The 22,099-nt window shown below is 40.3% G+C and overlaps 1 protein-coding gene across 2 annotated transcripts in view; it reads right to left on the reverse strand.

Moving 5' to 3' along the window:
* The window catches only part of kifap3a (kinesin-associated protein 3a), a 250,021-nt gene extending 230,836 nt beyond the window's left edge, over positions 1-19,185 (reverse strand). The window contains exons 1-2 of one of the 2 annotated variants that reach the window (XM_063064072.1): positions 19,008-19,182; positions 6,745-6,849 (exon numbers count right to left, since the gene is read on the reverse strand). Coding sequence is in view for 1 of the 2 variants with exons in the window: in XM_063064071.1 (XP_062920141.1) it covers positions 19,008-19,039 (32 nt within the window). In the remaining variant the exon portion in view is untranslated. Of the gene's footprint in view, positions 1-6,744; positions 6,850-19,007 lie in introns of both variants that reach the window. The other variant, XM_063064071.1, reaches the window with a different exon arrangement.
* Between the last annotated feature and the right edge of the window lie 2,914 nt (positions 19,186-22,099).

Consider the following 22,099-nt stretch of genomic DNA (forward strand, 5'->3'; position numbering starts at 1 on the left):
ACATTTAACAACAAGGTTGTGTGCGTACAATTTCTGGAATCCCCATCTGCACTGTTCTGACAGACACATTTATCTTAGTACTGTGGGTGTAAAAGCAAGACCATACTGCACAAGGGCAATCAGGCCTCAAGTGGCAAATCCGAAGGCTCTTCACATTGACCTCCCTTGTGGCCCACCGCTGTCATAGACCTTTCAAATATCCAGCAGAGTGTGGGAGATTAAATGGGCAAACATCCTACCTCAAGCACATTCCTGACAGTAATTCAACATTCAATACTCAAGCTGCAGAGATTTCTCACCATTCATATGCTTCATAGATCTATCTATTTTTACAAATGTCATGATGTGATCTGATCATCAACCTTGGTTCACTCATGGAGGGAGTATGGAGGGAAGGTGGGGGTATGGAGGGAAGGCTGGTACAGGGTTCTGAGTTGGATGATCAGCCATGATCATACTGAATGGCGGTGCAGGCTCGAATGGCCAAATGGCCTACTCCTGCACCTATTTTCTATGTTTCTATGTTTCTATTCATTGCATCCAATCCAGTAAAAATTATCTGTAGAATTTCAAAACACACTTTGTCTGATTAAAATGTTCACATGTGGACTGCTTAACTTTAAAAATGTAACGCAGTTAAATATTAAACTACAAGGTTTTTGAGGATATAACTGGTAGAACAGTTCAGGGAAAAACCACTAGATGTGATGTGATGTGATGAATTTGTGTACATTATCAGAAGTGATGCACATGTATTATCCAAAAAAACCTTTAATGAAGTCCTATGTGAAAAGTTAGTGAGAGAAATTAAAGTATATGAGTACTTGCATGAATCAAAATGTGGTTAATAAGAATACAGAGATACATGCAATAATATAGCATGGAAATGGGCCTATCTTGTCCATGTCAACCATGGTCCCCACCAAGCTAGCCCCTGCCTATATTTGGCCCACAAACCCCTCCTATCTATGTACTTATCCAAATGCCTTCCCCAAGATAGTCAGCCACCCTCCCAATCGGATCCCACAGGGGTCAGTATTTGACGTTGTCATTACTCACAATATATACCAATGATTTAGATGAGCGAACAAAATGTAATATCTCAAGGTTTGCTAATGACACCAAACTGGGTGTAATTGTGACTTATCAGAAAGATGCAAAAGGGCTTCAAGGCAACTAAAACTGAGTGAGTGGGTATAATAGCTTAGTGAATGCCATATAACTTGCATAAAGTTATACCCCCTCTGGCTATCCATCCAATAGGATGATGATGGTTCCTTTCAGTTAGTGAGGTTTAGGATATCCCACTCCTCAGAAAGGAACAGCGTGTGCGTGAATGGATTTAGGTGAGGAGGGGGTTGCACAGGTCCAGACCCACCCTCACAACATCCCCTCCCAGATCCAGCAGCATGGTGGGGTCTAAGACGGCTGGAGGTAGTTCTATTGCTGTGAATGGCCAGACCAAGCTTTGATGCAAGGGATGCCCTTTCCACGCTTCACGGCACGTTTGCTAGATGGCCGTTGACCCTACGAGGGTTCATCCGCCCTTTGACAGGTCTTGTTTTTCGTCCTGCAGGGTGTCTAGCCACCCTCCTCACCAGGCAAGCCTGGTGGGGGGAGCCAGTTTAGTCACCGACCACCTGACTATGCAACAGGTAGGACTGGGTTACATGGTACCAGTAGCACTCAAACGAGTGACCTGACTACTGTACACAATACTGTACTAAAAGGAGAAAGACAAGATTACTATGGTGAGATTGGGAAGAGTTGATATTCACCAGTCACTGAAAACATGCAGGTATAGTAAACAGTGACTAAGACAAATAGTATGCGAGTTTTCATAGCAAGGATGCAAGAGACAAGAATACCTTGCTCAAATTATACTGGGCCTTGGTGAGACCACACTTGAAGCACTGAATACCGTTTCAGTCTCCTGTCTGAGAAACCATATATGCTATGGACAGTGTGTAACTTTATGAAGCATGACTAAGTCAACGACATTTATATTCACATAAATTTCAAAAAATATGAGGGGATCCAACTTAAACTGAAAATCCTGACTTGCTTAAAGTAGCTTGATCCAAGGAGCATGTTCACCTGGCAAGGATGCTTAGATTCATGTTACAGGGTAAGAGATTTATGACTGGGCTGAAGAGAAATTTCTTCAGTTAAAGGGTGGTGAACTTATGGAATTCCGTGAGCTGTTGTGGCCACTATCAAATATACTTAAGGAGGACACATTTAAACATCCAGATGTAATATCATCAAAGGTAATGGGGGAGGAAAGGGGAAAGAGAGGAAATATACTTTAAAGCTAATGAACACCCATGACAGTATTGAATACTGGAGCATAGTTGATTATTTGAAGGGTTGTATGTTCTACTTCCGCTCTTGCTTTTCCTTTTCCAGGTTAAATTCATTAAGTCTGATATTTCAGATTTAAAACCTCACATTTAATGTAGTATTCAAAGAATAACAGCGGAGTTCGAGTTCTTCTGATGTGCTAACCAACATCTGAGTCTCAACCAATCAATATAGAAATGCATTTGCTTGTGGGATATTGTTATGCACAACTTGACTGCTATTACTCCAGTATTTCTCTTCTAAGATGTCCCTTCCATTATCACTGTGATTACAATCTGAAAGGTACTTCATTATCTGTAGAGCACTTTTCAGCCATCTTCAGAAAAATTGAAAATAAAAAGAGATGTTGCAAATCTGAAATAAAAACAGAAAATGCTGAAAATATTCAATAGGTCAGGCAGCACCTATGGAAAGATAAACGTTGCTTCAGTCTGATGAAATCACTTGGCATAAAGAGTTAACTCTGTTTCCCTTTCCCTAAAGGTACTAACTGACCTACTGAGTGTTTCCAGTATTTTCTGTTTTTATAAAAGTTACAACACTGGCAACTATCCTTGATTTCAATGGTATTACCACATCAAGTCTCAAACAAACCCAATAAGCTATATTGAAATGCAACAAATTTGGAATGGGCACATTAGACCAGGATGACCAATAAGTACAACACAGTAAAGACGAGTGGGAAGCCGGAGGATTAGGAAACTTTTAAAGAGCAACAGAAGGTAACTAAAAAGGCAATACGTGGAGAAAAAATGAGGTACGAAGGTAAACAAGCCAAGAATATAAAGGAGGATAGTAAAAGCTTCTTTAGGTATGTGAAAAGGAAAAAAAATAGTTAAGACCAAAATTGGGCCCTTGAAGACAAAAACGGGTGAATTTATTATGGGGAAAAAGGAAATAGCAGATGAGTTGAACAGGTACTTTGGATCTGTCTTCACTAGGGAAGACACAAACAATCTCCCAGATATAATAGTGGTCAAAGGACCTAGGGTAATGGATGAACTGAAGGAAATTTATATTAGGCAGGAAATGATGTTGGATAGATTGTTGGGTCTGAAGGCTGCTAAGTCCCCCGGGACCTGATGGTCTGCATCCCAGGGTACTTAAGAAGGTGGCTTTAGAAATCCTGGATGCATTGGTAATCATTTTCCAATGTTCTATAGATTTAGGATCAGTTCCTGTGGATTGGAAGGTGGCTAATATTGTCCCTCTCTTCAAGAAGGGACGAAGAGAGAAAACAGGGAATTATAGACCAGTTAGCCTGACGTCGGCGGTGGAAAAGATGCTGGAGTCAATTATAAAAGATGAAATTACGACACATCCGGATAGCAGTAACAGGATCGGTCTGAGTCAGCATGGATTTACGAAGGGGAAAGCATGCTTCACTAATCTTCTGGAATTTTTTGAGGATGTAACCATGAAAATGGACAAGGGAGAGCCAGTGGATTTAGTGTACCTGGACTTTCAGAAAGCCTTTGATAAAGTCCCACATAGGAGATTAGTGGGATTGGGGCACATGGTATTGGGGGCAGAGTACTGACATGGATTGAAAATTGGCTGGCTGACAGAAAACAAAGAGTAGCAATTAACGGGTCCCTTTCGGAATGGCAGGCGGTGACCAGTGGGGTACCACAGGGTTCAGTGCTGGGATCGCAGCTGTTTACAATATATATTAATGATTTAGATGAGGGAATTAAAAGTAACATTAGCAAATTTGCAGATGACACAAAGCTGGGTGGCAGTGTGAAATGTGAGGAGGATGTTATGAGAATGCAGGGTGACTTGGACAGGCTCGGTGAGCGGGCAGATGCAGTTTAATGTGGATAAATGTGAGGTTATCCACTTTGGCGGTAAACAGGAAGGCAGATTATTATCTAAATGGAGTCAAGTTAGGAAAAGGGGAAGTACAATGAGATTGAGGTGTTCTTGTACATCAGTCACTGAAAGCAAGCATGCAAGTACAGCAGGCAGTGAAGAAAGCTAATGGCATGCTGGCCTTCATAACAAGGAGAATTGAGTATAAGAGCAAAGAGGCCCTTCTGCAGTTGTACAGGGCCCTGGTGAGACCACACCCGGAGTACTGTGTGTAGTTTTGGTCTCCAAATTTGAGGAAGGACATTGTTGCTATTGAGGGAGTGCAGCGAGTGCAAGGTTAATTCCCGGGATGGCGGGACTGTCATATGTTGAAAGACTGGAGCAACCGGGCTTGTATACTCTGGAATTTAGAAGGGTGAGAGGGGATCTTATTGAAACATATAAGATTATTAAGGGATTGGACACGCTGGAGGCAGAAAGCATGTTCCCGCTGATGGGTGAGTCCAGAACCAGAGGCCACAGTTTAAGAATAAGGAGTAGGCCATTTAGAACGGAGTTGAGGAAAAACTTTTTCACACAGAGAGTGGTGGATACATGGAATACTCTTCCCCAGAATGCTGTGGAGGCCAAGTCTCTGGATGCTTTCAAGAAAGAGATGGATAGAGCTCTTAAAGATAGCGGAATCAAAGGTTATGGGGATAAGGCAGGAAATGGATACTGATTGTGGATGATCAGCCATGATCACAGTGAATGGTGGTGCTGGCTCGAAGGGCCGAATGGCCTACTCCTGCATCTATTGTCTGTTGAGTTGAATTAGTTTCTTTTTGTGTCTGTCTCAGCTCCTTTGAAGTCTAGCAAATTCAGATATGACAGCAACAAATATATGAAAAGTTTGAATTATTCTGAATGAAAAACTTCGAAAATGCTTTCCTTAATGATTCAAACTTGAGAAATTCTATTTAAATCTTCAACAGAATAAAGCTTTCATGCAGTAAAGGCAATACTGCTAAAAACATTTTTAATGCAGATAAATTAGCTTCTGATATTTTACCATTCAAAAACAAATATATGCTCATGCATTTTTTTAAATGGCTCTTTTTGCATCTGCCATTAACTTCCTTTGGAAGTCTGTCAAGGAATATGCCAAAGTAATCAAAATTCTTTAAAGCACAAGATTGTCAACATATGAACCAACAGAAGGCAACTAAAAGTCAGAAGGTAAAGATGGAATATGAAAGTAAGCTAGCTAATAATATTAGAGATTACCAAAAGTTTCTTCAGATACATAAAGTGTAAAAGAGAGGCAAGAGTAGATATCAGACCACCAGAAAATGATGCTGGAGAGGTAGTAATGGCAGACAACGAAACGGCAGATGAACTGAGTAAGTATTTTGCATAAGACTTCACTGTGGAAGACAGTAGCAGTATGGTGCAAGTTCCAGGGGTCATGAAGTGTGTGAAGTTAACATAACTAGCAAGAAGGTGCTTGGAAAACTGAAAGGTCTGAAGGTAGCTAAGTCACCTAGTCCAGATGGGGTATACCCCAGGGTTCAGAAAGAGGTGGCTGAAGAGATTGTGGAGACATTAGTAATGATCTTTCAAGAATCACTAGATTCTGGAATGGTTCCGGAAGACTAGGAAAATTGCAAATGTCACTCCATTCTTCAAGAAGGGAGAGATGCAAAAGAAAGGAAATTGTGGGCCAGTTAGTCTAACCCATGGTTGGTAAGATGTTGGGAGTCAATTATAAAGGATGAGGTCTCAGGGAACTTGGGAGGAACATAGTAAAATAGGCTGTAGTCAGCATAGTTTCCACAAGGAAAAATCTTGCCTGACAAATCTGTTGGAATTCTTTGAAGAAATAACAAGGATAGACAAAGGAAAATCGGTTGATGATATGGACTTGGAATTTCAGAAAGCCTTTAACAAGGTGCCACATAAGGATGCTTAACAAACTACAAGCCTATAGTATTGCAGGAAAGATTCCAGCATGGATAAAGCAGTGGCTGATTGGCAGGAGGCAGACTGGGAATAAAGGCAGCCTTTTCTGGTTGGCTGCTGATGACTAGTGGTGTTCCACAGGGGACTGTGTTGGGACCGATTCTTTTTAGGTTATATGTCAATGATTTGGATGATAGAATTAATGGTTCTGTTGCAAAGTTTGCAGACGATATGAAGATAGGTGGAAGGGCAGATAGTTTTGAGGAAGTAGAGAAGCTACAAAAGGGCTTAGACAGACAGATTTGGAGAATTGGCAAAGAAATGGCAAATGGAATGCAGTGTCGGGAAGTGTATGGTCATGCACTTTTGTAGAAGAAATGAAAGGGTTTACTATTTTCTAAATGGAGAGTAAATACAAAAAACTGAGGCACAAGGGTCTTGGGAGTTCTTCGGCATTCTTGGGCAGGATTCCCTAAAAGTTAATCTGCAGGTTGAGTCTGTGGTGACAAAGGCAAATACAATGTTAGCATTAATTTTAAGAGGATTAAAATATAAAAGCAAGAATGCAATGTTGAGACTTTATAAAATCACTTGGAGAACTGAGAGCAGATTTGGGCCCCTTACCTTAGAGAGGATGTGCTGAAACTGAAGATGGTTCAAAGCAGGTTCACAAAAATGATTCCAGGATTGAATGGCTTGTCACATGAAGAGCATTTGGTGGTTCTGAGCCTGTATTCACAAAAATTCAAAAGAATGCAGGGTGACCTCATTGAAACCTATCGAATGGTGAAAGGCCTTGATAGAGTAGATGCGAAGATGATGTTCCCTGCGGTGGGAGAGTCTAAGACCAGAGGAAACAGATTCAGAATAGAGGGGCATCCTTTTAGAACAGAGATGAGGAGGAATTTCTTTGGCCAGAGTGGTGAACCTGTGGAATTCTTTGCCACAGACAGCAGTGGAGGCCAAGTCTTTATGTATATTTAAGGCAGAGATTGTTAGATTCTTAATTGATCAGGACATGAAGTGATACAGGGAGAAGGCAGGCAATTGGGGCTGAGAGAAAAACTGGATCAGCCGTGACGAAATAGCAGAGCAGACTTGACGGGCCAAATGGCCTAATTCTGCTCCTATATCTTATGGTCTTGTATCACAAAATTGCAAGACAATTCCTTTATCAAAAAAAAACTTTGACCGTAAAATAAAAGTGGAAGAATTTTTACCTTCTCAATACAGTTCAGAATTAATTTATCATTTTTATCTTCATGTGAGCTGCCTTAATGACTATCGCCCAGCAGCACTCACATCAACAGTGATGAAATGCTTTGAGAGGTTGGACATGACTAAACTGAACTCCAGCCTCAGCAGGGACCTGAACCCACTGCAATTTGCCTACTGCCACAATAGGTCACTGGCAGACACAATCTCCATGGCTCTCCACACAGCTTTAGACCACCTGGCCAACACAAGCACCTATGTCAGGATGCTGTTTATCGACTATAGCTCAGCATTTAATACCATCATTCCCACAACCTTGATTGAGAAGTTGCAGAACCTGAGCCTCTGTACCTTCCTCTGCAATGGATCCTCAACTTCCTAACCGAAAGACCAGAATTGTGTAGATTGGTAATAACATATCCTCCTTGCTTTGTGGGCACGTGGCCAAGTGGTTAAGGCATTCGACTAGCGACCTGAAGGTCCTGAGCTGAGGCAGCGTGTTGTGTCCTTGAGCAAGGCACTTAACCACACATTGCTCTGCGACGACACTGGTGCCAAGCTGTATGGGTCCTAATGCCCTTCCCTTGGACAACATCGGTGTCGTGGAGAGGGGAGACTTGCAGCATGGGCAACTGCCAGTCTTCCATACAACCTTGCCCAGGCCTGCGCCCTGGAGAGTGAAGACTTTCCATGGTCTCGCAAGACTAACAGATGCCTTTGTTTATCCTCCTCGCTGATGATTCACACTCAGGGGTGTGTGCTTAGCTCACTGCTCTACTCTCTATATACACATGACTGTGTGGCTAGGCATAGTTCAAATACCATGTATAAATTTGCTGACGATACAACCACTGTTGGCAGAATCTCAGGTGATGACAAGAGGGTGTACAGGAGTGAGATATGCCAACTAGTGGAGTGGGGACCCAGCAACAACCTGGCACTCAACATCAGTAAGAAGAAAGAGCTGATTGTGGACTTCAGGAAGGGTAAGATGAAGGAACACATACCAATCCTCAGAGAGAGATCGGGTGGAGAGAGTGAGCAGTTTCAAGTTCCTGGGTGTCAAGATCTCTGAAGATCTAACCTGGTCCCAACATACAGATGTAGTTATAAAGAAGGCAAGACAGCAGCCATCCTTCATTAGGAGTTTGAAGAGATATGGTGTGTCAACAAATACACTCAAAAACTTCTATAGATGTACCGTGGAGAGCATTCTGACAGGTTGCATCACCGTCTGGTATGGAGGGGCTACTGCACAGGACCGAAAGAAGCTGCAGAGGGTTGTAAATCTAGTCAACTCCAGCTTGGGTACTAGCCTACAAAGTTCCTGGGACATCTTCAGTGAGCTGTGCCTCAGAAAGGAAGCGTCCATTATTAAGGACCTCCAGCACCCAGGGCATGCCCTTTTCTCACTGTTACTATCAGGTAGGAGGTACAGCTGCCTGAAGGCACACACTCAGTGATTCAGGAACAGTTTCGTCCCCTCTCCCATCCGATTCCTAAATGGACATTGAACCCTTGGACACTACCTCACTTTTTAAAATATATATTATTTCTGGTTTTTGCACAATTTTTCATCTATTGAATATATGTATACTGTATAAAGTATACTGAATAAGATTTGCTTATTTATTATTTTATATTTTTCTTCTGTTATGTATTGCATTGAATTGCTGCTAAGTTAACAAATTTCACGTCACATGCCAGTGATTCTGAAGCCTTTTCACAATACCAATCAACACTAATGTTATCAGAAAGAGAAAGATTGTTCTTTAGCAATAACCAGTTTTCGAAATTGTAGGTAGAGCTGTGCTAACTAGTGTTGCTGTTTTTTTAAATATATAGTATTTCTGGTTTTGCACTTTTTTTGAATCTATACAATATATGCATGCTGTAATTGATTTACGTATTTATTATTATTTTTTATTTTATTTATTATTTTCTTTAAAATTTTACTTATTTTTTTTCTCTTCTATATTATGTATTGCATTGAACTGCTGCTGCTAAATTAACAAATTTCACGTCACATGCTGGTGATAATAAACCTGATTCTGATTCTAATGTTATAGTAATTACATTTAATCACCAATTTTTAAAGTTAAGTTTAAGAGGGTGGAAATTAAATAACTTCAGCCTCATTTTTAATTAAAATTAATAATTTATTATTGTGCCTTTTATTTATTAATTTTCAATTAACCAATGCCTGGGACAAAACGTGAATATAAGCAAACTTGGAAGACAAAAGCAAGAGACATATACAGTGGTGAGAAAGTTTTTGAATTCTTTAGTATTTTCACTATGTCTGCATAAACAGGACTTAAAATGTGATCAGACCTTCATGCAAGTCCTAAAATTAGATAAAGAGAACCAGTTATATAACACAAAAAACATTGTACTTATTTATTTATTAAGAAAACTGATCCAATATTACATGTATTTGTTGGAAAAAGTATGTGAATCTCTAGGATTATTCGATAATTTAAAGGGGAAACTAGAGTCAGGACCAGAACAGCTTGGCATCATTGATGGAACTATGAATTCTGAATTGTACCAGCAAAATCTACAGAAAAATGTCAGGGTATCCATCCATGAACTGAAACTCAAGAGAAAGTGAGTCATGAAGCAAGACTCTGCTCCTTTGTCTTGTGATCTCTGCTCCTTTGTCTTGTGATCTCTGCTCCTTTGTCTTGTGATCTCTGCTCCTTTGTCTTGTCTTGTGAAGCAAGATAACAACCCTAAACATTCAAGTCAGTCTACCAAACAATGGTTAAAGCAGAGGAAATTTCACATTTTAGAATGGCCAAGTCAAAGACCTGACCTTAATCCTATAGAAATGTTGTCGAAGAACCTAAAGCAAGCAGTTCATGCCAGGAAGCCCACCAACACCCCAGAGTTGAAGCAGTTTTGTAAGAAGGAATGGCCTAAGATTCCTCCAAGCCCATGTGCAGAACTGATCAACAGTTACCAGAAACATTTGGTTGAAGTTATTGCTGAACAAGGGGGTCACACCAGTTACTGAAAGCAAAGGTTTACATACTTCTTTCAACAAATACATGTAATATTGGAACATTTTTCTCAATAAATAAAAAGTACAATTTTTGTGTTATTTATTTAATTCGGTTCTCCTTATTTAGTTTTAGGACTTGTGTGAACATTCGTTCACATTTTAGGTCATATTTATACAGAAATAAAGAAAATTCTAAAGGGTTCACCAACTTTCCAGCACAGCTGTAATTGAAACAGGAACTATCAAAAGGACTTCTCCAAAAATAACAATAAAAACATTGAAATGAAAAGAGCAAAGGCAGCAAGTAAACATAATCTAGTCAAAAGTAGCAAAGGACATATCCTTAACAACTGAAGGCATTTTTTTTTGGAGGAGTGGGAGATGGAGGTGGAAGACAGGGAAAATATAGTGGATTCTGGTTAATTGAGACATATTGGGACCAGTACATTTTGGCCCAATTAAGCAGCTGCCCCAATTAGACAAAATTTCATGAAAATAGTTAAAAACATATAAAAAAAGGCAAATTACCACTGAACGAAGGCAAAGCTTAGGAGGGTTAATGGCACCTAACAGCCACTCCTTTGCTTGCATCTTCGGAAACAGCTCTACTTCCATCTTTAATATCTCTATTTCTCCCTTTCAGGCTTCTTTTGAAGACCCTGACCTGGAGTTACATGCTGACTATGGTTCTTTGTGGGAATTGGACCTGCTCTCAGGGTTCCATAACTGGCCGTTGTTCAGCACACCAAAGACTCGGTCTAACAGTTCGGCTTGAATTCAGAAGCCTAGGATCTCGGGGCTCCGGAGACGGGCAGATTGAGGGTCGGTGCCACGACAGGAGACCTGTGTGTGTCATGGGGGGAGTCGGGATATCTGCTGTGTGCCTAGAGACCTGGGATCATTGCGATCTTCAGGCACAGAGCTAAAAAAAAGCGACATAACAGAATTTTAACATCACAAACCAGCGAGTTGTTTGTTATGTCTTCCTGCTAGCTAGGAAAATGGGAAAGATAGAACCTGCAGTTATGTCTAATACCGGGTGAAACACTAAGTCTTTGGGGTAACTGCAAGTCTGTGTCTTTACTATTGCTTTGCTCATGCTTGAGTGCTCGATGGTGGTGCCAATGCTTTTTTTTGTGGGTGGGGGGAGGGGGGATTTCTGCTCACTGCTGTTTACGCACCAGGGGGGGAACTGGGGGGGAGACTTTGGGGTTCTAACATTTAACCTTCGTGCATTCTTTGGGGCACTCCTCTGTTTTGGTGGATGGTTGTGAAGAAAAAGCATTTCAGGCTGTATATTGTATACATTTCTCTGACATTAAATGGTACCTTTGAAATTACACATTTAAATGAATAAACAAATTAAAACACTAACAATATTATTACAGTACTATAAAACTGTAGTTCCTAATAGTTATTGATGAAGGAATTATTCCCATGTTCTTTTGATTGACTAAATGAACAAAATCAGCGCAGACACTGAGTGCAGATACTGGACTGCCTTCATACTATGCTTTTGACAAATGCGTCCTCCAATCCTTCATTTTCACTGCAACTTCCAATGTTTGCTGATGGCTTCAAATTCTTCATACTTCTTAATTTGCAGTAGTGAAATTATTTCACTTTCACTCCCAGCCATTTCTAGCATTTCCAAGTCTAAATGCTTACCATAGTAAGCAAAACAGCTCCAAATTGTCTTACTGCTTACTTCTTGCCAACTATCAGTGACAAAAATCACTGCTTTTTGAACACAAACACACATAACTAATGCAATTTAAAAACTGTTCACTCTAAAGCACAGTAGGGTTCAACGGTCATACAACTGCATGCAACTGACACTAGTTAGAAACTTTGTCAAGTCTCCTATCCCAATTAAGTGACTTGGTGTCCCAAATAAATGAAGGGAACCCCAGCTATTTTCTCATTTAGTTTTTGTTCTTTAAGAGTTGTCCCAAATAACAGGCTGCCTCAATTAACTGATGGCCCAATAAATCAGAATTCACTGCAATTTATTGGGAGGCCAAGAAAGAGGACGATGTGGTCAAAATGCCACATTCAGCTCTTTCCACTAATCCATCCTCTTCCCAACTAACAAGGCACTTAAATTTTGTAAACTATTCCTTTGCTTTGCAGCTCAGATTATGCTCTACATTAATGCTTCTTTGCACATGAGAAATACACTACTAACAAAAAAAATGCAGATGTTTTAACTGCTGGAATAATATCAGCAAATTCTAATTTACACATATAAAGACTAATCATTACCCTTGAGCAGGAAGATGCCTATATGGATCCTACACTAAAATATTATGTTAAGGTACCCGAAATAATTGTTTCTCATTGATCATTCATTTAAAGTTTATGAAAGTGACATATTTAGAGAAACAAAATAAGGATCAGGTTGAAAACTGTCTCCAAATTTTGGACTACCTTTTGCACAAATAGAAACCTCATCATTTCACATTACAGTACCACTACTTGATTAAAATTGTGATGTGATCTCCTTGAATGACTGAATACTCTGTAATATTCATCCAAATGTCCCTTCATACTCAAATTGTACACTACATCTACAGTACAGCAACTTACTGTAAAATGAACAGTTTGAGCAACCCCATGAATTACTACCCAGCACAAAATATGGTATACACAAGCATTCAATTCTGTGAATTAGAAAAAATAAATATCTTCCAAACCCAAGAGATTAAACTATATAGTTACTTTCCATCTGAAAAACCTAGTCCTCCAGTCAGGTCCAGCTCTGCTTCTCGGCATTTTTAAAATTCTTACTTGTTCCCGTAACAATTTTTCATTCAGGATTAGATCAAGGGTTAAGTATGCTAAAGAGGAAATACACTGAAGCCAGGTAATGACAAGTTAACACTGGGTTATCCTTGATAAAAAAGATGAACTTTTACAGAACAAGTATGGAGAATATGGATGTGGGGGTGTACACTAACACTACAGCAATGGAAGAAAGGCTCTTTAAAAAATGGTACCTTTCACAATGTGGCTCAGTCCGCCACTGAAAGATTAAATTAGATTATGTACTCAAATTAGACCTGGAAGCACAATTTCCAATGCTAACACCTGAAAATAACCTTTGCTTCTCAATTCCTACATTAATAATGTAATTACCCTCCACTGCAGCAATGCAGTAGTACAGGTTCATATGCTTGGGTCCAATACAATTGGTGTCCTCTCTGTCTGCTATTAGAAAGCTGTCACATTAAGTTACCATATTTGGATATATATTTCAGAATACTGTATATGAAATGTTTTGCATTATATTTAATGCTCATATTAATCGTGATATAGGAAAATTAAAAAAGGAAAGCTAATGAATATAGATTGATAATTATGTTAAATTTATTTACTTTTTATTTAGAGATACAGCACAGTAACAAATAGACCCTTCCAGCCCAAGGAGCCAACGTCACCCAAATACACTCAAGTAACCAATTAACCTACTAATCCGTATGTCTTTGAAATGTGGGAGGTAACCATAGCACCCAGAGGAAAAACATGCAGTCACAGGAAGAACATACGAACTCCTGGTGGAAACTGAACCCAGGGCAGTGGCGCTATAAAGTGTTACGCTAACCACTGTGCTACCACGCCATGCCAAACCATTTCTTCGTTAAAAAGCTCCAGTATAGAAAGAGATATTAAAGCAGAAAAAGTTAAGGCAAAATTGCTCATTTTTCCTAACCTGAATTCCTGTAAAAGCAGCTTTTCTCAGAACAAGCGTAAACCACAATGAAATTAACACTTCTAAGGACTTCATCACAGACTTTAAATAAAGACTTGTGTGAATGGGTATGTGCCTTTAAGAACACATCAGACATACCCAAACCAGAAGTCGCATATGAACCAGGAGATTTGCAGTCTGCTGAGAGCTAGATCAGTGGAATTCAACAGTGGTGATCCAGAACTCTACAGGAAGTCCAACTACGGCCTGCAAAAAGCTACTATAAGAGTGAAAAAGCAATTCCGAGTGAAGTTATAGATGCAATCAGATGGACGTCAGCTGTGGTACAGTTTGCATGCCACTTCTATCTACAAGTTGAAATCTACCATCATAAATGGTTTTGATGCTCATGCACATCTTGAAAAGGAGAATAATACTACAGCTACGTAAGTCGCTATGGCATCTGCCGGACTCTGTGATATCGATCTTGGCAGCCGATGTTAGAATCTCCTTGAAAAGCTGAACCCTCACAAAGTACCAGGCCCCGATAGTGTACCTGGTAGAGCACTCAAAACCTGTGAGAATCGATTGGCTGGAATGTTCAAGAACATCTTCAACCTCTCACTGCTGAGCTGGAAGTTCTCATCTGCTTCAAAAGGGAACCAATCATACCACTACCGGAAAAAAGCAGGGTGAGCTGCCTCAACAACTATCACCGGGTAGCATTCACTACTAGACCCACTGCAACTTACCTACCACCACAATAGGTCTACCGCAGTTAGAATCTCACTGACTCTCCAAATTACCTTGGACCACCTATACCATAGCAATATCTATGTTAGGCTGCTGTTTATTAATTACAGCTCTCCTTTACTTGTACAATTAGCCAAAATTTCTATTCTAAATATAAATCCTATGATTAAGCAGTCATTACGAATCTGGTATCAGTTTCGTAAGTTTTTTAATCTTAAAAAATTTAACCTTTTTAGTTTAATTTATCGAAACTATTTATTTAAACCTTCACTTAGTCATCCTATCTTTTCTCTTTGGAGGAATAAAGGAACTTTTTCCTTTATGGATTTGTTTCATAGAAGGTCGATTGATGTCCTTTGAGAAATTAGTAACTAAATATTCTCTCCCATATTCACATTTTTTGCAATGTCTTCAGGTCAGACATTTCTTACAAGAATATTTAAGTAATTTTCCATATATACAAGATTATGACCTGTTAGACATTATTTTAAAAATGAACCCTTTAGTGAAGGGTTTCATTGGGAAAATTTATGATTTACTATTACAACAGGATAACTATCCTTTACTTAAGATTAAGTAAGATTGGGAAAGAGAGCTTAACATGAGCTTGATAACAGAGGATTGGTTGCGAATTTTGAAGTTGGTCAACTCTTCTTCGATTTGTGCCAGTCATTCTCTAATTCAATTTAAAATTGTACATCATTATTATTTGACAAAGGAGAGATTGTCTAAAATATTTCCTAATGTAAATAGTCAGTGTGATAGATGTAAAACTGAGATAGCTAAATTGACACATATGTTTTGGTCATGTACTGTATTGAAACAGTTTTGGAAATCTATTTTTTCTACCATTTCTAAAGCTTTAAAAATCAATTTACAACCTAATAACTTGACAGTTTTGTTTGGTATAATTCCTCAATACATTCACGGCATTTCTATATCAGACCAACACGTAATTGCATTTGTCACATTATTGGCTAGAAGCGTTATTTTACTAAAATGGAAAGACGCCTCTGCTCCCACTTTGATACAATGGTTCTCTCAGGTGATGTTATGTCTTTCTTTCCAAAAAAAGTTTTAACATTTTGTTTTTTTTTATTATTATTGATATACTGTTCAGTTTGGTTGACAGTTTAACTCTTATTCTACATATGGATATGTTGTCTTGATTATCTTGATGTATTTTTCTTTGTTGTTGATTTTCAATAATAATTAATAAAAAGATTTAAAATGAAAAATGATTAATTACGGCTCAGCATTCAACACCATCATCTCCACAGTACTAATCAATAAGCTTCAAAACATGGGCTATTTACCTCATTTTGCAACGAGATCCTTGACTTCCTCATTGGGAGACCAGTCAGTGCAGATCAGAAATAAGATCTCCTTGCTGACCGTCAACACAGATGAATCTCGAGGATGTGTGCTTAGCCCACTACTCTACTTTCTACACCTATGGCTAGGCACAGTTCAAACACCATTTATAAGTCCATCAATGATACCACTGTTGCTGGCAGAATCTTAAGATTGTGGCAAAGGGGCATAACGGCAGTGAGAATGATCAGCTTGTTGAGTGGTGTTGCAACAACTCAATGTCAGTAAGACCAAGGAATCGCCTGTGGACCAGGAAGGGGAAATAAGGTCAGCAGTAGAAAGGGTGAGCAGTGTCAAGTTCGTAGGTATCAATATCTTAGAATATCTATCCTGGGCCCAACAGTCAATGCAATCACAAAGGTGGCATGCAGCGGCTGTACTTCATTAGGAGTTTGAGGAGATTCGGTATATCACCAAAGACTCTAGCAAATTTCTATCAATGTACTGTGGAGTGTATTCTGACTGGTTGAATTAATGCCTAGTTTGGAGATCTGATGCACAGATCGTAAAGGCTGCAGAGAGTTGTAGACACAGCCAGTTCCATCACAGGCAGAAACCTCTGCACCATCGAGAACATCGTTAAAAGACGATGCCTCAAGAAGACAGCGTCCTTTATTAAGAACTGTCACCACCATCCAGGACATGCCCTCTTCTCATTACTACTATCAAGGAGGTGGTACAGAAGCCTGAAAACCTTCACTGAATGATTTCGCTTCTTCCCCTCTGCCATTTGATTTCCTTTATACACTATTTGTTCCCTTTATACAGTATTTCTATATTTTTCTGAAAGTAATATTTATATCTTGCTCTTTACTGCTGCTGCCAAACAAATGTCAATGATAATAAGCCTGATTCAGATTCTGAAGAATGAAAATCTATGCTAATTAAAATTATCCTTTGAGTATGCTCAAATCTTAATAGAAAATCCACGCATATCACATGATCATAATAAGTCAAAAAGCATGGTTTGACTGCACTGGCATCGCACACAAAAAATGCTGGAGGAATTTAGCAAGTCAGGAAGCATTCATGGGGGATGAGGAGAAACAGTGAACTTTTCAATACCCTTCATCAGGGCTGGAAAAGGAAGCAAAACCCAGAGTAAGATAGGGGAAGGGGGCAGAGTACAAATTGGCAGGTGATAGGTGAGATCAGGTGAGGGGCAAGGAAGAAATGTGAGTGGGGATAATGTGAGAAGCTGGGAGGTAATAGGTGGAAGATGTTAAAGATCTAAAGGAGGAAGAATCTAATAGGAGAGGACAGTGGACCATGTAACAAATGGAAGGTCGTGAGAAACCCAGACAGTCTGGGGACTTCTCTCTCTGCGACACTAAGGATGTGAGACTGCCTCTGGCTGCTGAGCTTCGTATCTGTGAACTTTGCAGCGATTTGCCACGCTAATATGATGAACTGATTACCGAGGCTTTGGGCCTACTCGGAGGACTTTGATCAATGGACTCAATTTAGTTCAGAATCCTGCTCTTTGCTTCTGTTCTTTAAATGATTTGTTTTGTGTTTTTTCTCTCTCTGTGGCCACTGGGAGGTTGGTCTTTTTTTTTAAATTGGTTTCTTTTGGGTTCCTTGCTTTGCAACAGCCTGTAAGCAAACAAATCTCGGTTGTATAATACATAATGCACTTTGAAACCAGACAGAGGTGATGGGCATATCACGAGTGCAAGGAAGGAGAATTGTGTCTGATTTGCATATATCCCTTTGAGCTGCTACACCACTTAAGATCACTGCTGATCTCACTGCATCATCTCCACATTTTCATCTGCCTACAGTACATTTTCACGTCCTGAGTCTTTTCAAGCAATACTAGTGTTCTAATTTAAGCACAAGTCAAGATTTAACCTGCCTTGGGAAAAAAAGATAAAATTAGAATTACAAATAATTTTACACTAATTGGCCTTCCAGTTGGTGGAAGCACAGGTGCACTTGAATGTCAATCTCTATTATATATGGAAAAAGCCCATTACCCCAAATAACTGATGACATTCAATGAAGGACAAAAGGCAACAAAGTGAAAAGTGTTGACTAAATGTAGGGAAAATAGTGGTTCAACAATGGAAAACGAGTGAGATTGTACTACATCTCATCTCCCTAAATGTTCAGCCTGTTCAAAATGTATATCTCATGAGAATGGCTCCAGGTAGGAATCAAAATGGGAGATAAGAATAAATGGTCAAAATAAATCACCCCGTTAGATGAAGAAATCCTGTTTCAATAAAGTCAAAGAAAGTGATATCTAGCCTGCTGAGCAACATTAAGACCACAAGGATTACGTAAACAGGAACCCTAGAAGAAATCAAAGCCAATGATGTTCAAGCAGAATAAGTGGAAAATCTCGTTTCCCATGGGTGCAGTAGAGCTAAATGAAGGATGGGGTGAAAGAATCAAAAGGATACTGATGTTAGCAAAAACAATGCTAGTTTTAATTCAGGCAAAACAATGCGTACTCTGGAAACCTGAAATAGAAACAGATGATGTTGCAAATATGTACAGGATAGGGCCCAGCAGAAGCAGAAATAATATTTCAGGTCAAGTCTACCGAAATGTCATCAAGAGAAATATGGTCTGGCATTTTCTATTCGTTTGTGCTATTTGTCAGCACCAGGTGTACCTTGATAAAAACTAAACGGTGCCGTGACCCAAATAAAAAGTGTAGTAACGGCAGCCTTAGACTGTAAAGCAGAGTCTTGCCGACAGTCAAGTCAGGCCAGGCCAGGCCAGGCCCGGCCCGGCCCGGCCCAGCCCAGCCCGTTGACAAGACAACGGACACCGTCGCAGTTCACTACCGGCGGCAGCCAGCCCGCAGACTGCTGCCATACTCGCCGCAGCACCAACCTCTTGAGATAACGAGCATCCTTCGTCTGCATTTTTCTGGCCACTACCGCTCAGCTCTAATTAGAAGCCGTTTCTTTGTTTGCTGATTTTCCCCCACACCGCGACCACCTTCACATCTCCACACGGCGCCTCTAACAAGTGCAAACGTCCCACAACTCCGAGCGGTGGGCAGGGCCGAGCTCGAACGACAGAACAACCGGAGGTGTCACTCCGTCGCTAGCGCCGCCAGCAGGCAAGGAGGGACCGTCCGGGCCAAAATTACATTACGAGTCGGCAGAGGTTAACGAATGCGGTTGAATGTACGTAGATAGCATCACCAGCAAAATGCCGTGAATGTTTCCAAATATGTAATAAGATGAAAATGGATGTCCAGCCACTATGGGAAATATTAAGTACAATAAGTAAAACACAAACGAGTCCAGGCTATTGTACCCTCCAGATTCCGCTATTGCAATGTTGTCTTACTCTGCCTTCGTTTGTTTATACAAATTACCCGGGCTCCAGGCACCCAAAACCAAAATAAAATAGATTCCATTTCAATCACAAACGAATTAGTGCTATTACGACAGAGTTTTAATGTAACTCATAGGCAGCATAACCGGATTTCTAGGTAGTAATCAACCTCAGATGCTGGGTGGCATGGAAGATCTGATAATAAATATCATTGGGGAGTGTTACAAACCCTGCTGACCATGTGCAAACAATACAGAGCCCTGTTAAAGTATTCAGCCCCCAACCCCTTCTTCACATAAACGAGTATTACAACCAGGGATTTTGATCAAATTAACTGAGAATTTTTATTTGTGAATCACATGTCCTGTTTTCACAACAGTGGCCCCCAAAATAAGGAAAAATTGTAAAACATGAAAAACTAATCAAAAACTGAAATGTCAGCAGTTCAAAAGTATTCTTCCCTCTTTGCTCAGTAATTAGTTGAACCACCCGTCATAGCCATTACAGCCAGCAACAACAGGAATTCTGTAGATGCTGGAAATTCAAGCAACACACATAAAAATTGCTGGTGAACGCAGCAGGCCAGGCAGCATCTCTAGGAAAAGGTGCAGTCGACGTTTCAGGCCGAGACCCTTCGTCAGGACTAACTGAAGGAAGAGTGAGTAAGGGTCTCGGCCTGAAATGTCGACTGCACCTCTTCCTAGAGATGCTGCCTGGCCTGCTGAATTACAGCCAGTAGTCTTTTTGGATAAGTCTCTATTAGCTTTGCTCAACATGGTGGAGCAAGATTTGCCCATTCCTCATTGCAAAATTGCTCACGCTGTGCCAGGTTAGTTGGGAGCCAGACATCCCACCCCGCAAAAACTCATTTCAGGGAGGTAGCACCCCCGTCCCCCGCAACCCCATATTCCCCTCACCACCCCCCAGTCGACCTCCAAGGGTGTATGTAATACTTTGTTTAGTGATTTTGTCCAATCTTTAAACCAAGTTGGGTATATGCAGAAAATGTGACATTAAAATATGTACTTATATTATATTATCATGTTTATTCTATTACATCTTTAGGCAAGTCTACAGGGAGTTTGGCCTCATCACGTAGGACATCAATAGAGTAGCTCCTTAGCAGCTAGCCAGCTAGTTTAAATAATGTTAGCTACGCGAATGAACGAATGACACCTGTTAAACTCATCTCAACATGTGAGTTACATTTTAACCCACCATGGGTAATAGAAAAGTCACTGTTGCAAACAGTGCAGCGAGCAACTTTGTCATTATTTTTGAGGTCAATTGTAAAACCTGCCCACAGAGAAAACTGATTGGTCTCTTTACGTGCTAAGCAGACCTATCAGGATGCTCACTCTCACTCTCTCTCTCCCTCTCCCTCTCCCTCTCCCTCTCCCTCAAAAAAATCGATTTCCGGGATATTTGTATATAATTTCCAGGCATCAGGGAGCCACTATCAATATGTGGGAAACTCCCGGAACTTCCCAGAGAGGTGGGATGTCTGGGGAGCAGTCTTGGTGGACAGCAATCTTGAGGTCCTGCCAAAGATGTTTGATCGGGTTAAGGTCAGGACTCTGACTGGGCCACTCAAGGACATCAATTTTCTTCATTTGAAGCCACTCAATTGTTGCTCTGGCAGTGTGGTTTGGGCCGTTGTCCTGCTGAAAGATGAACTTCCTCTCTATTTTCTAACAGAGGCTAGCATGTTTTTATCCAGGATCTCTCTGTATCTAGCAGCATTCATCTTCCAACCAGTCCTAATCAGATTTCCAACCCCTGCTGCTGAAAAGCATCCCCATAGCATGATGCTATCTCTACTATACTTTACAGTAGGGATGGTGTTACCTGGCTCATGTACAGTATTAGATTTACACCTCATGTACCGCTTAGTGTTGAGGCCAAAAAGTTTCACTTTAGTCTAATCTAATCACAGGACCTTTGTCCACATCTTTTCGGTATCTTCTAAGTGATGCCTTGCAAAAGCTTTATGGGCAAGGATTTTTTTAAGCCAGAGATTCTTCCTTGCTCTCTTCCATAAATACCCTTTTGTGCAAGGCCATAGAGTCTGCGGAGCCATGAACTTCACCTCCAGTTGCAGCCACTAACTGAAGAGTTCCGCAGCTCACTCAGAGTATCTGTTGGCATCACACTTTTGTTTTCATTTTGGTTTGGTCTATTGAAAATCTACCATACTGTTGGACCTCACAGAGAGAAGGGGTATTTATTCTAATGAATTCATTGAAAATAGGCAATCCTTCAATTTTCTACATCAACACATTGGTGAGTTGGCAAGGTATTACGGTGTATTGCACCTGAAATGATGAAGTGATGAGGAGACGTACAGGAGTGAGATCGATCAGCTGGTTGAGTGATGTCGCAACAACAACCTTGCACTCAGTGTCAGTAAGACCAAAAAATTGTTTGTGGGCTTCAGGAATGGAAAGTTGAGGGAAAGTCCTCATCAAGGGATCAGCAGTAGAAAGGGTAATCAGTTTCAAGTTTCTGGGTGCCAACATCTCTGAGAATCTATCCTGGATCCAACAGATTGATGCAATTACAAAAAAAGGCACAACAGCAGCTATATTTCATGAGGAGTTTGAGGAGAATTGGTAAGTCACCAAAGACTTGCAAATCTC

The sequence above is a fragment of the Mobula hypostoma genome, chromosome 12 (assembly GCF_963921235.1).
Source record: "Mobula hypostoma chromosome 12, sMobHyp1.1, whole genome shotgun sequence".
Lineage (NCBI taxonomy): Eukaryota > Metazoa > Chordata > Chondrichthyes > Myliobatiformes > Myliobatidae > Mobula > Mobula hypostoma.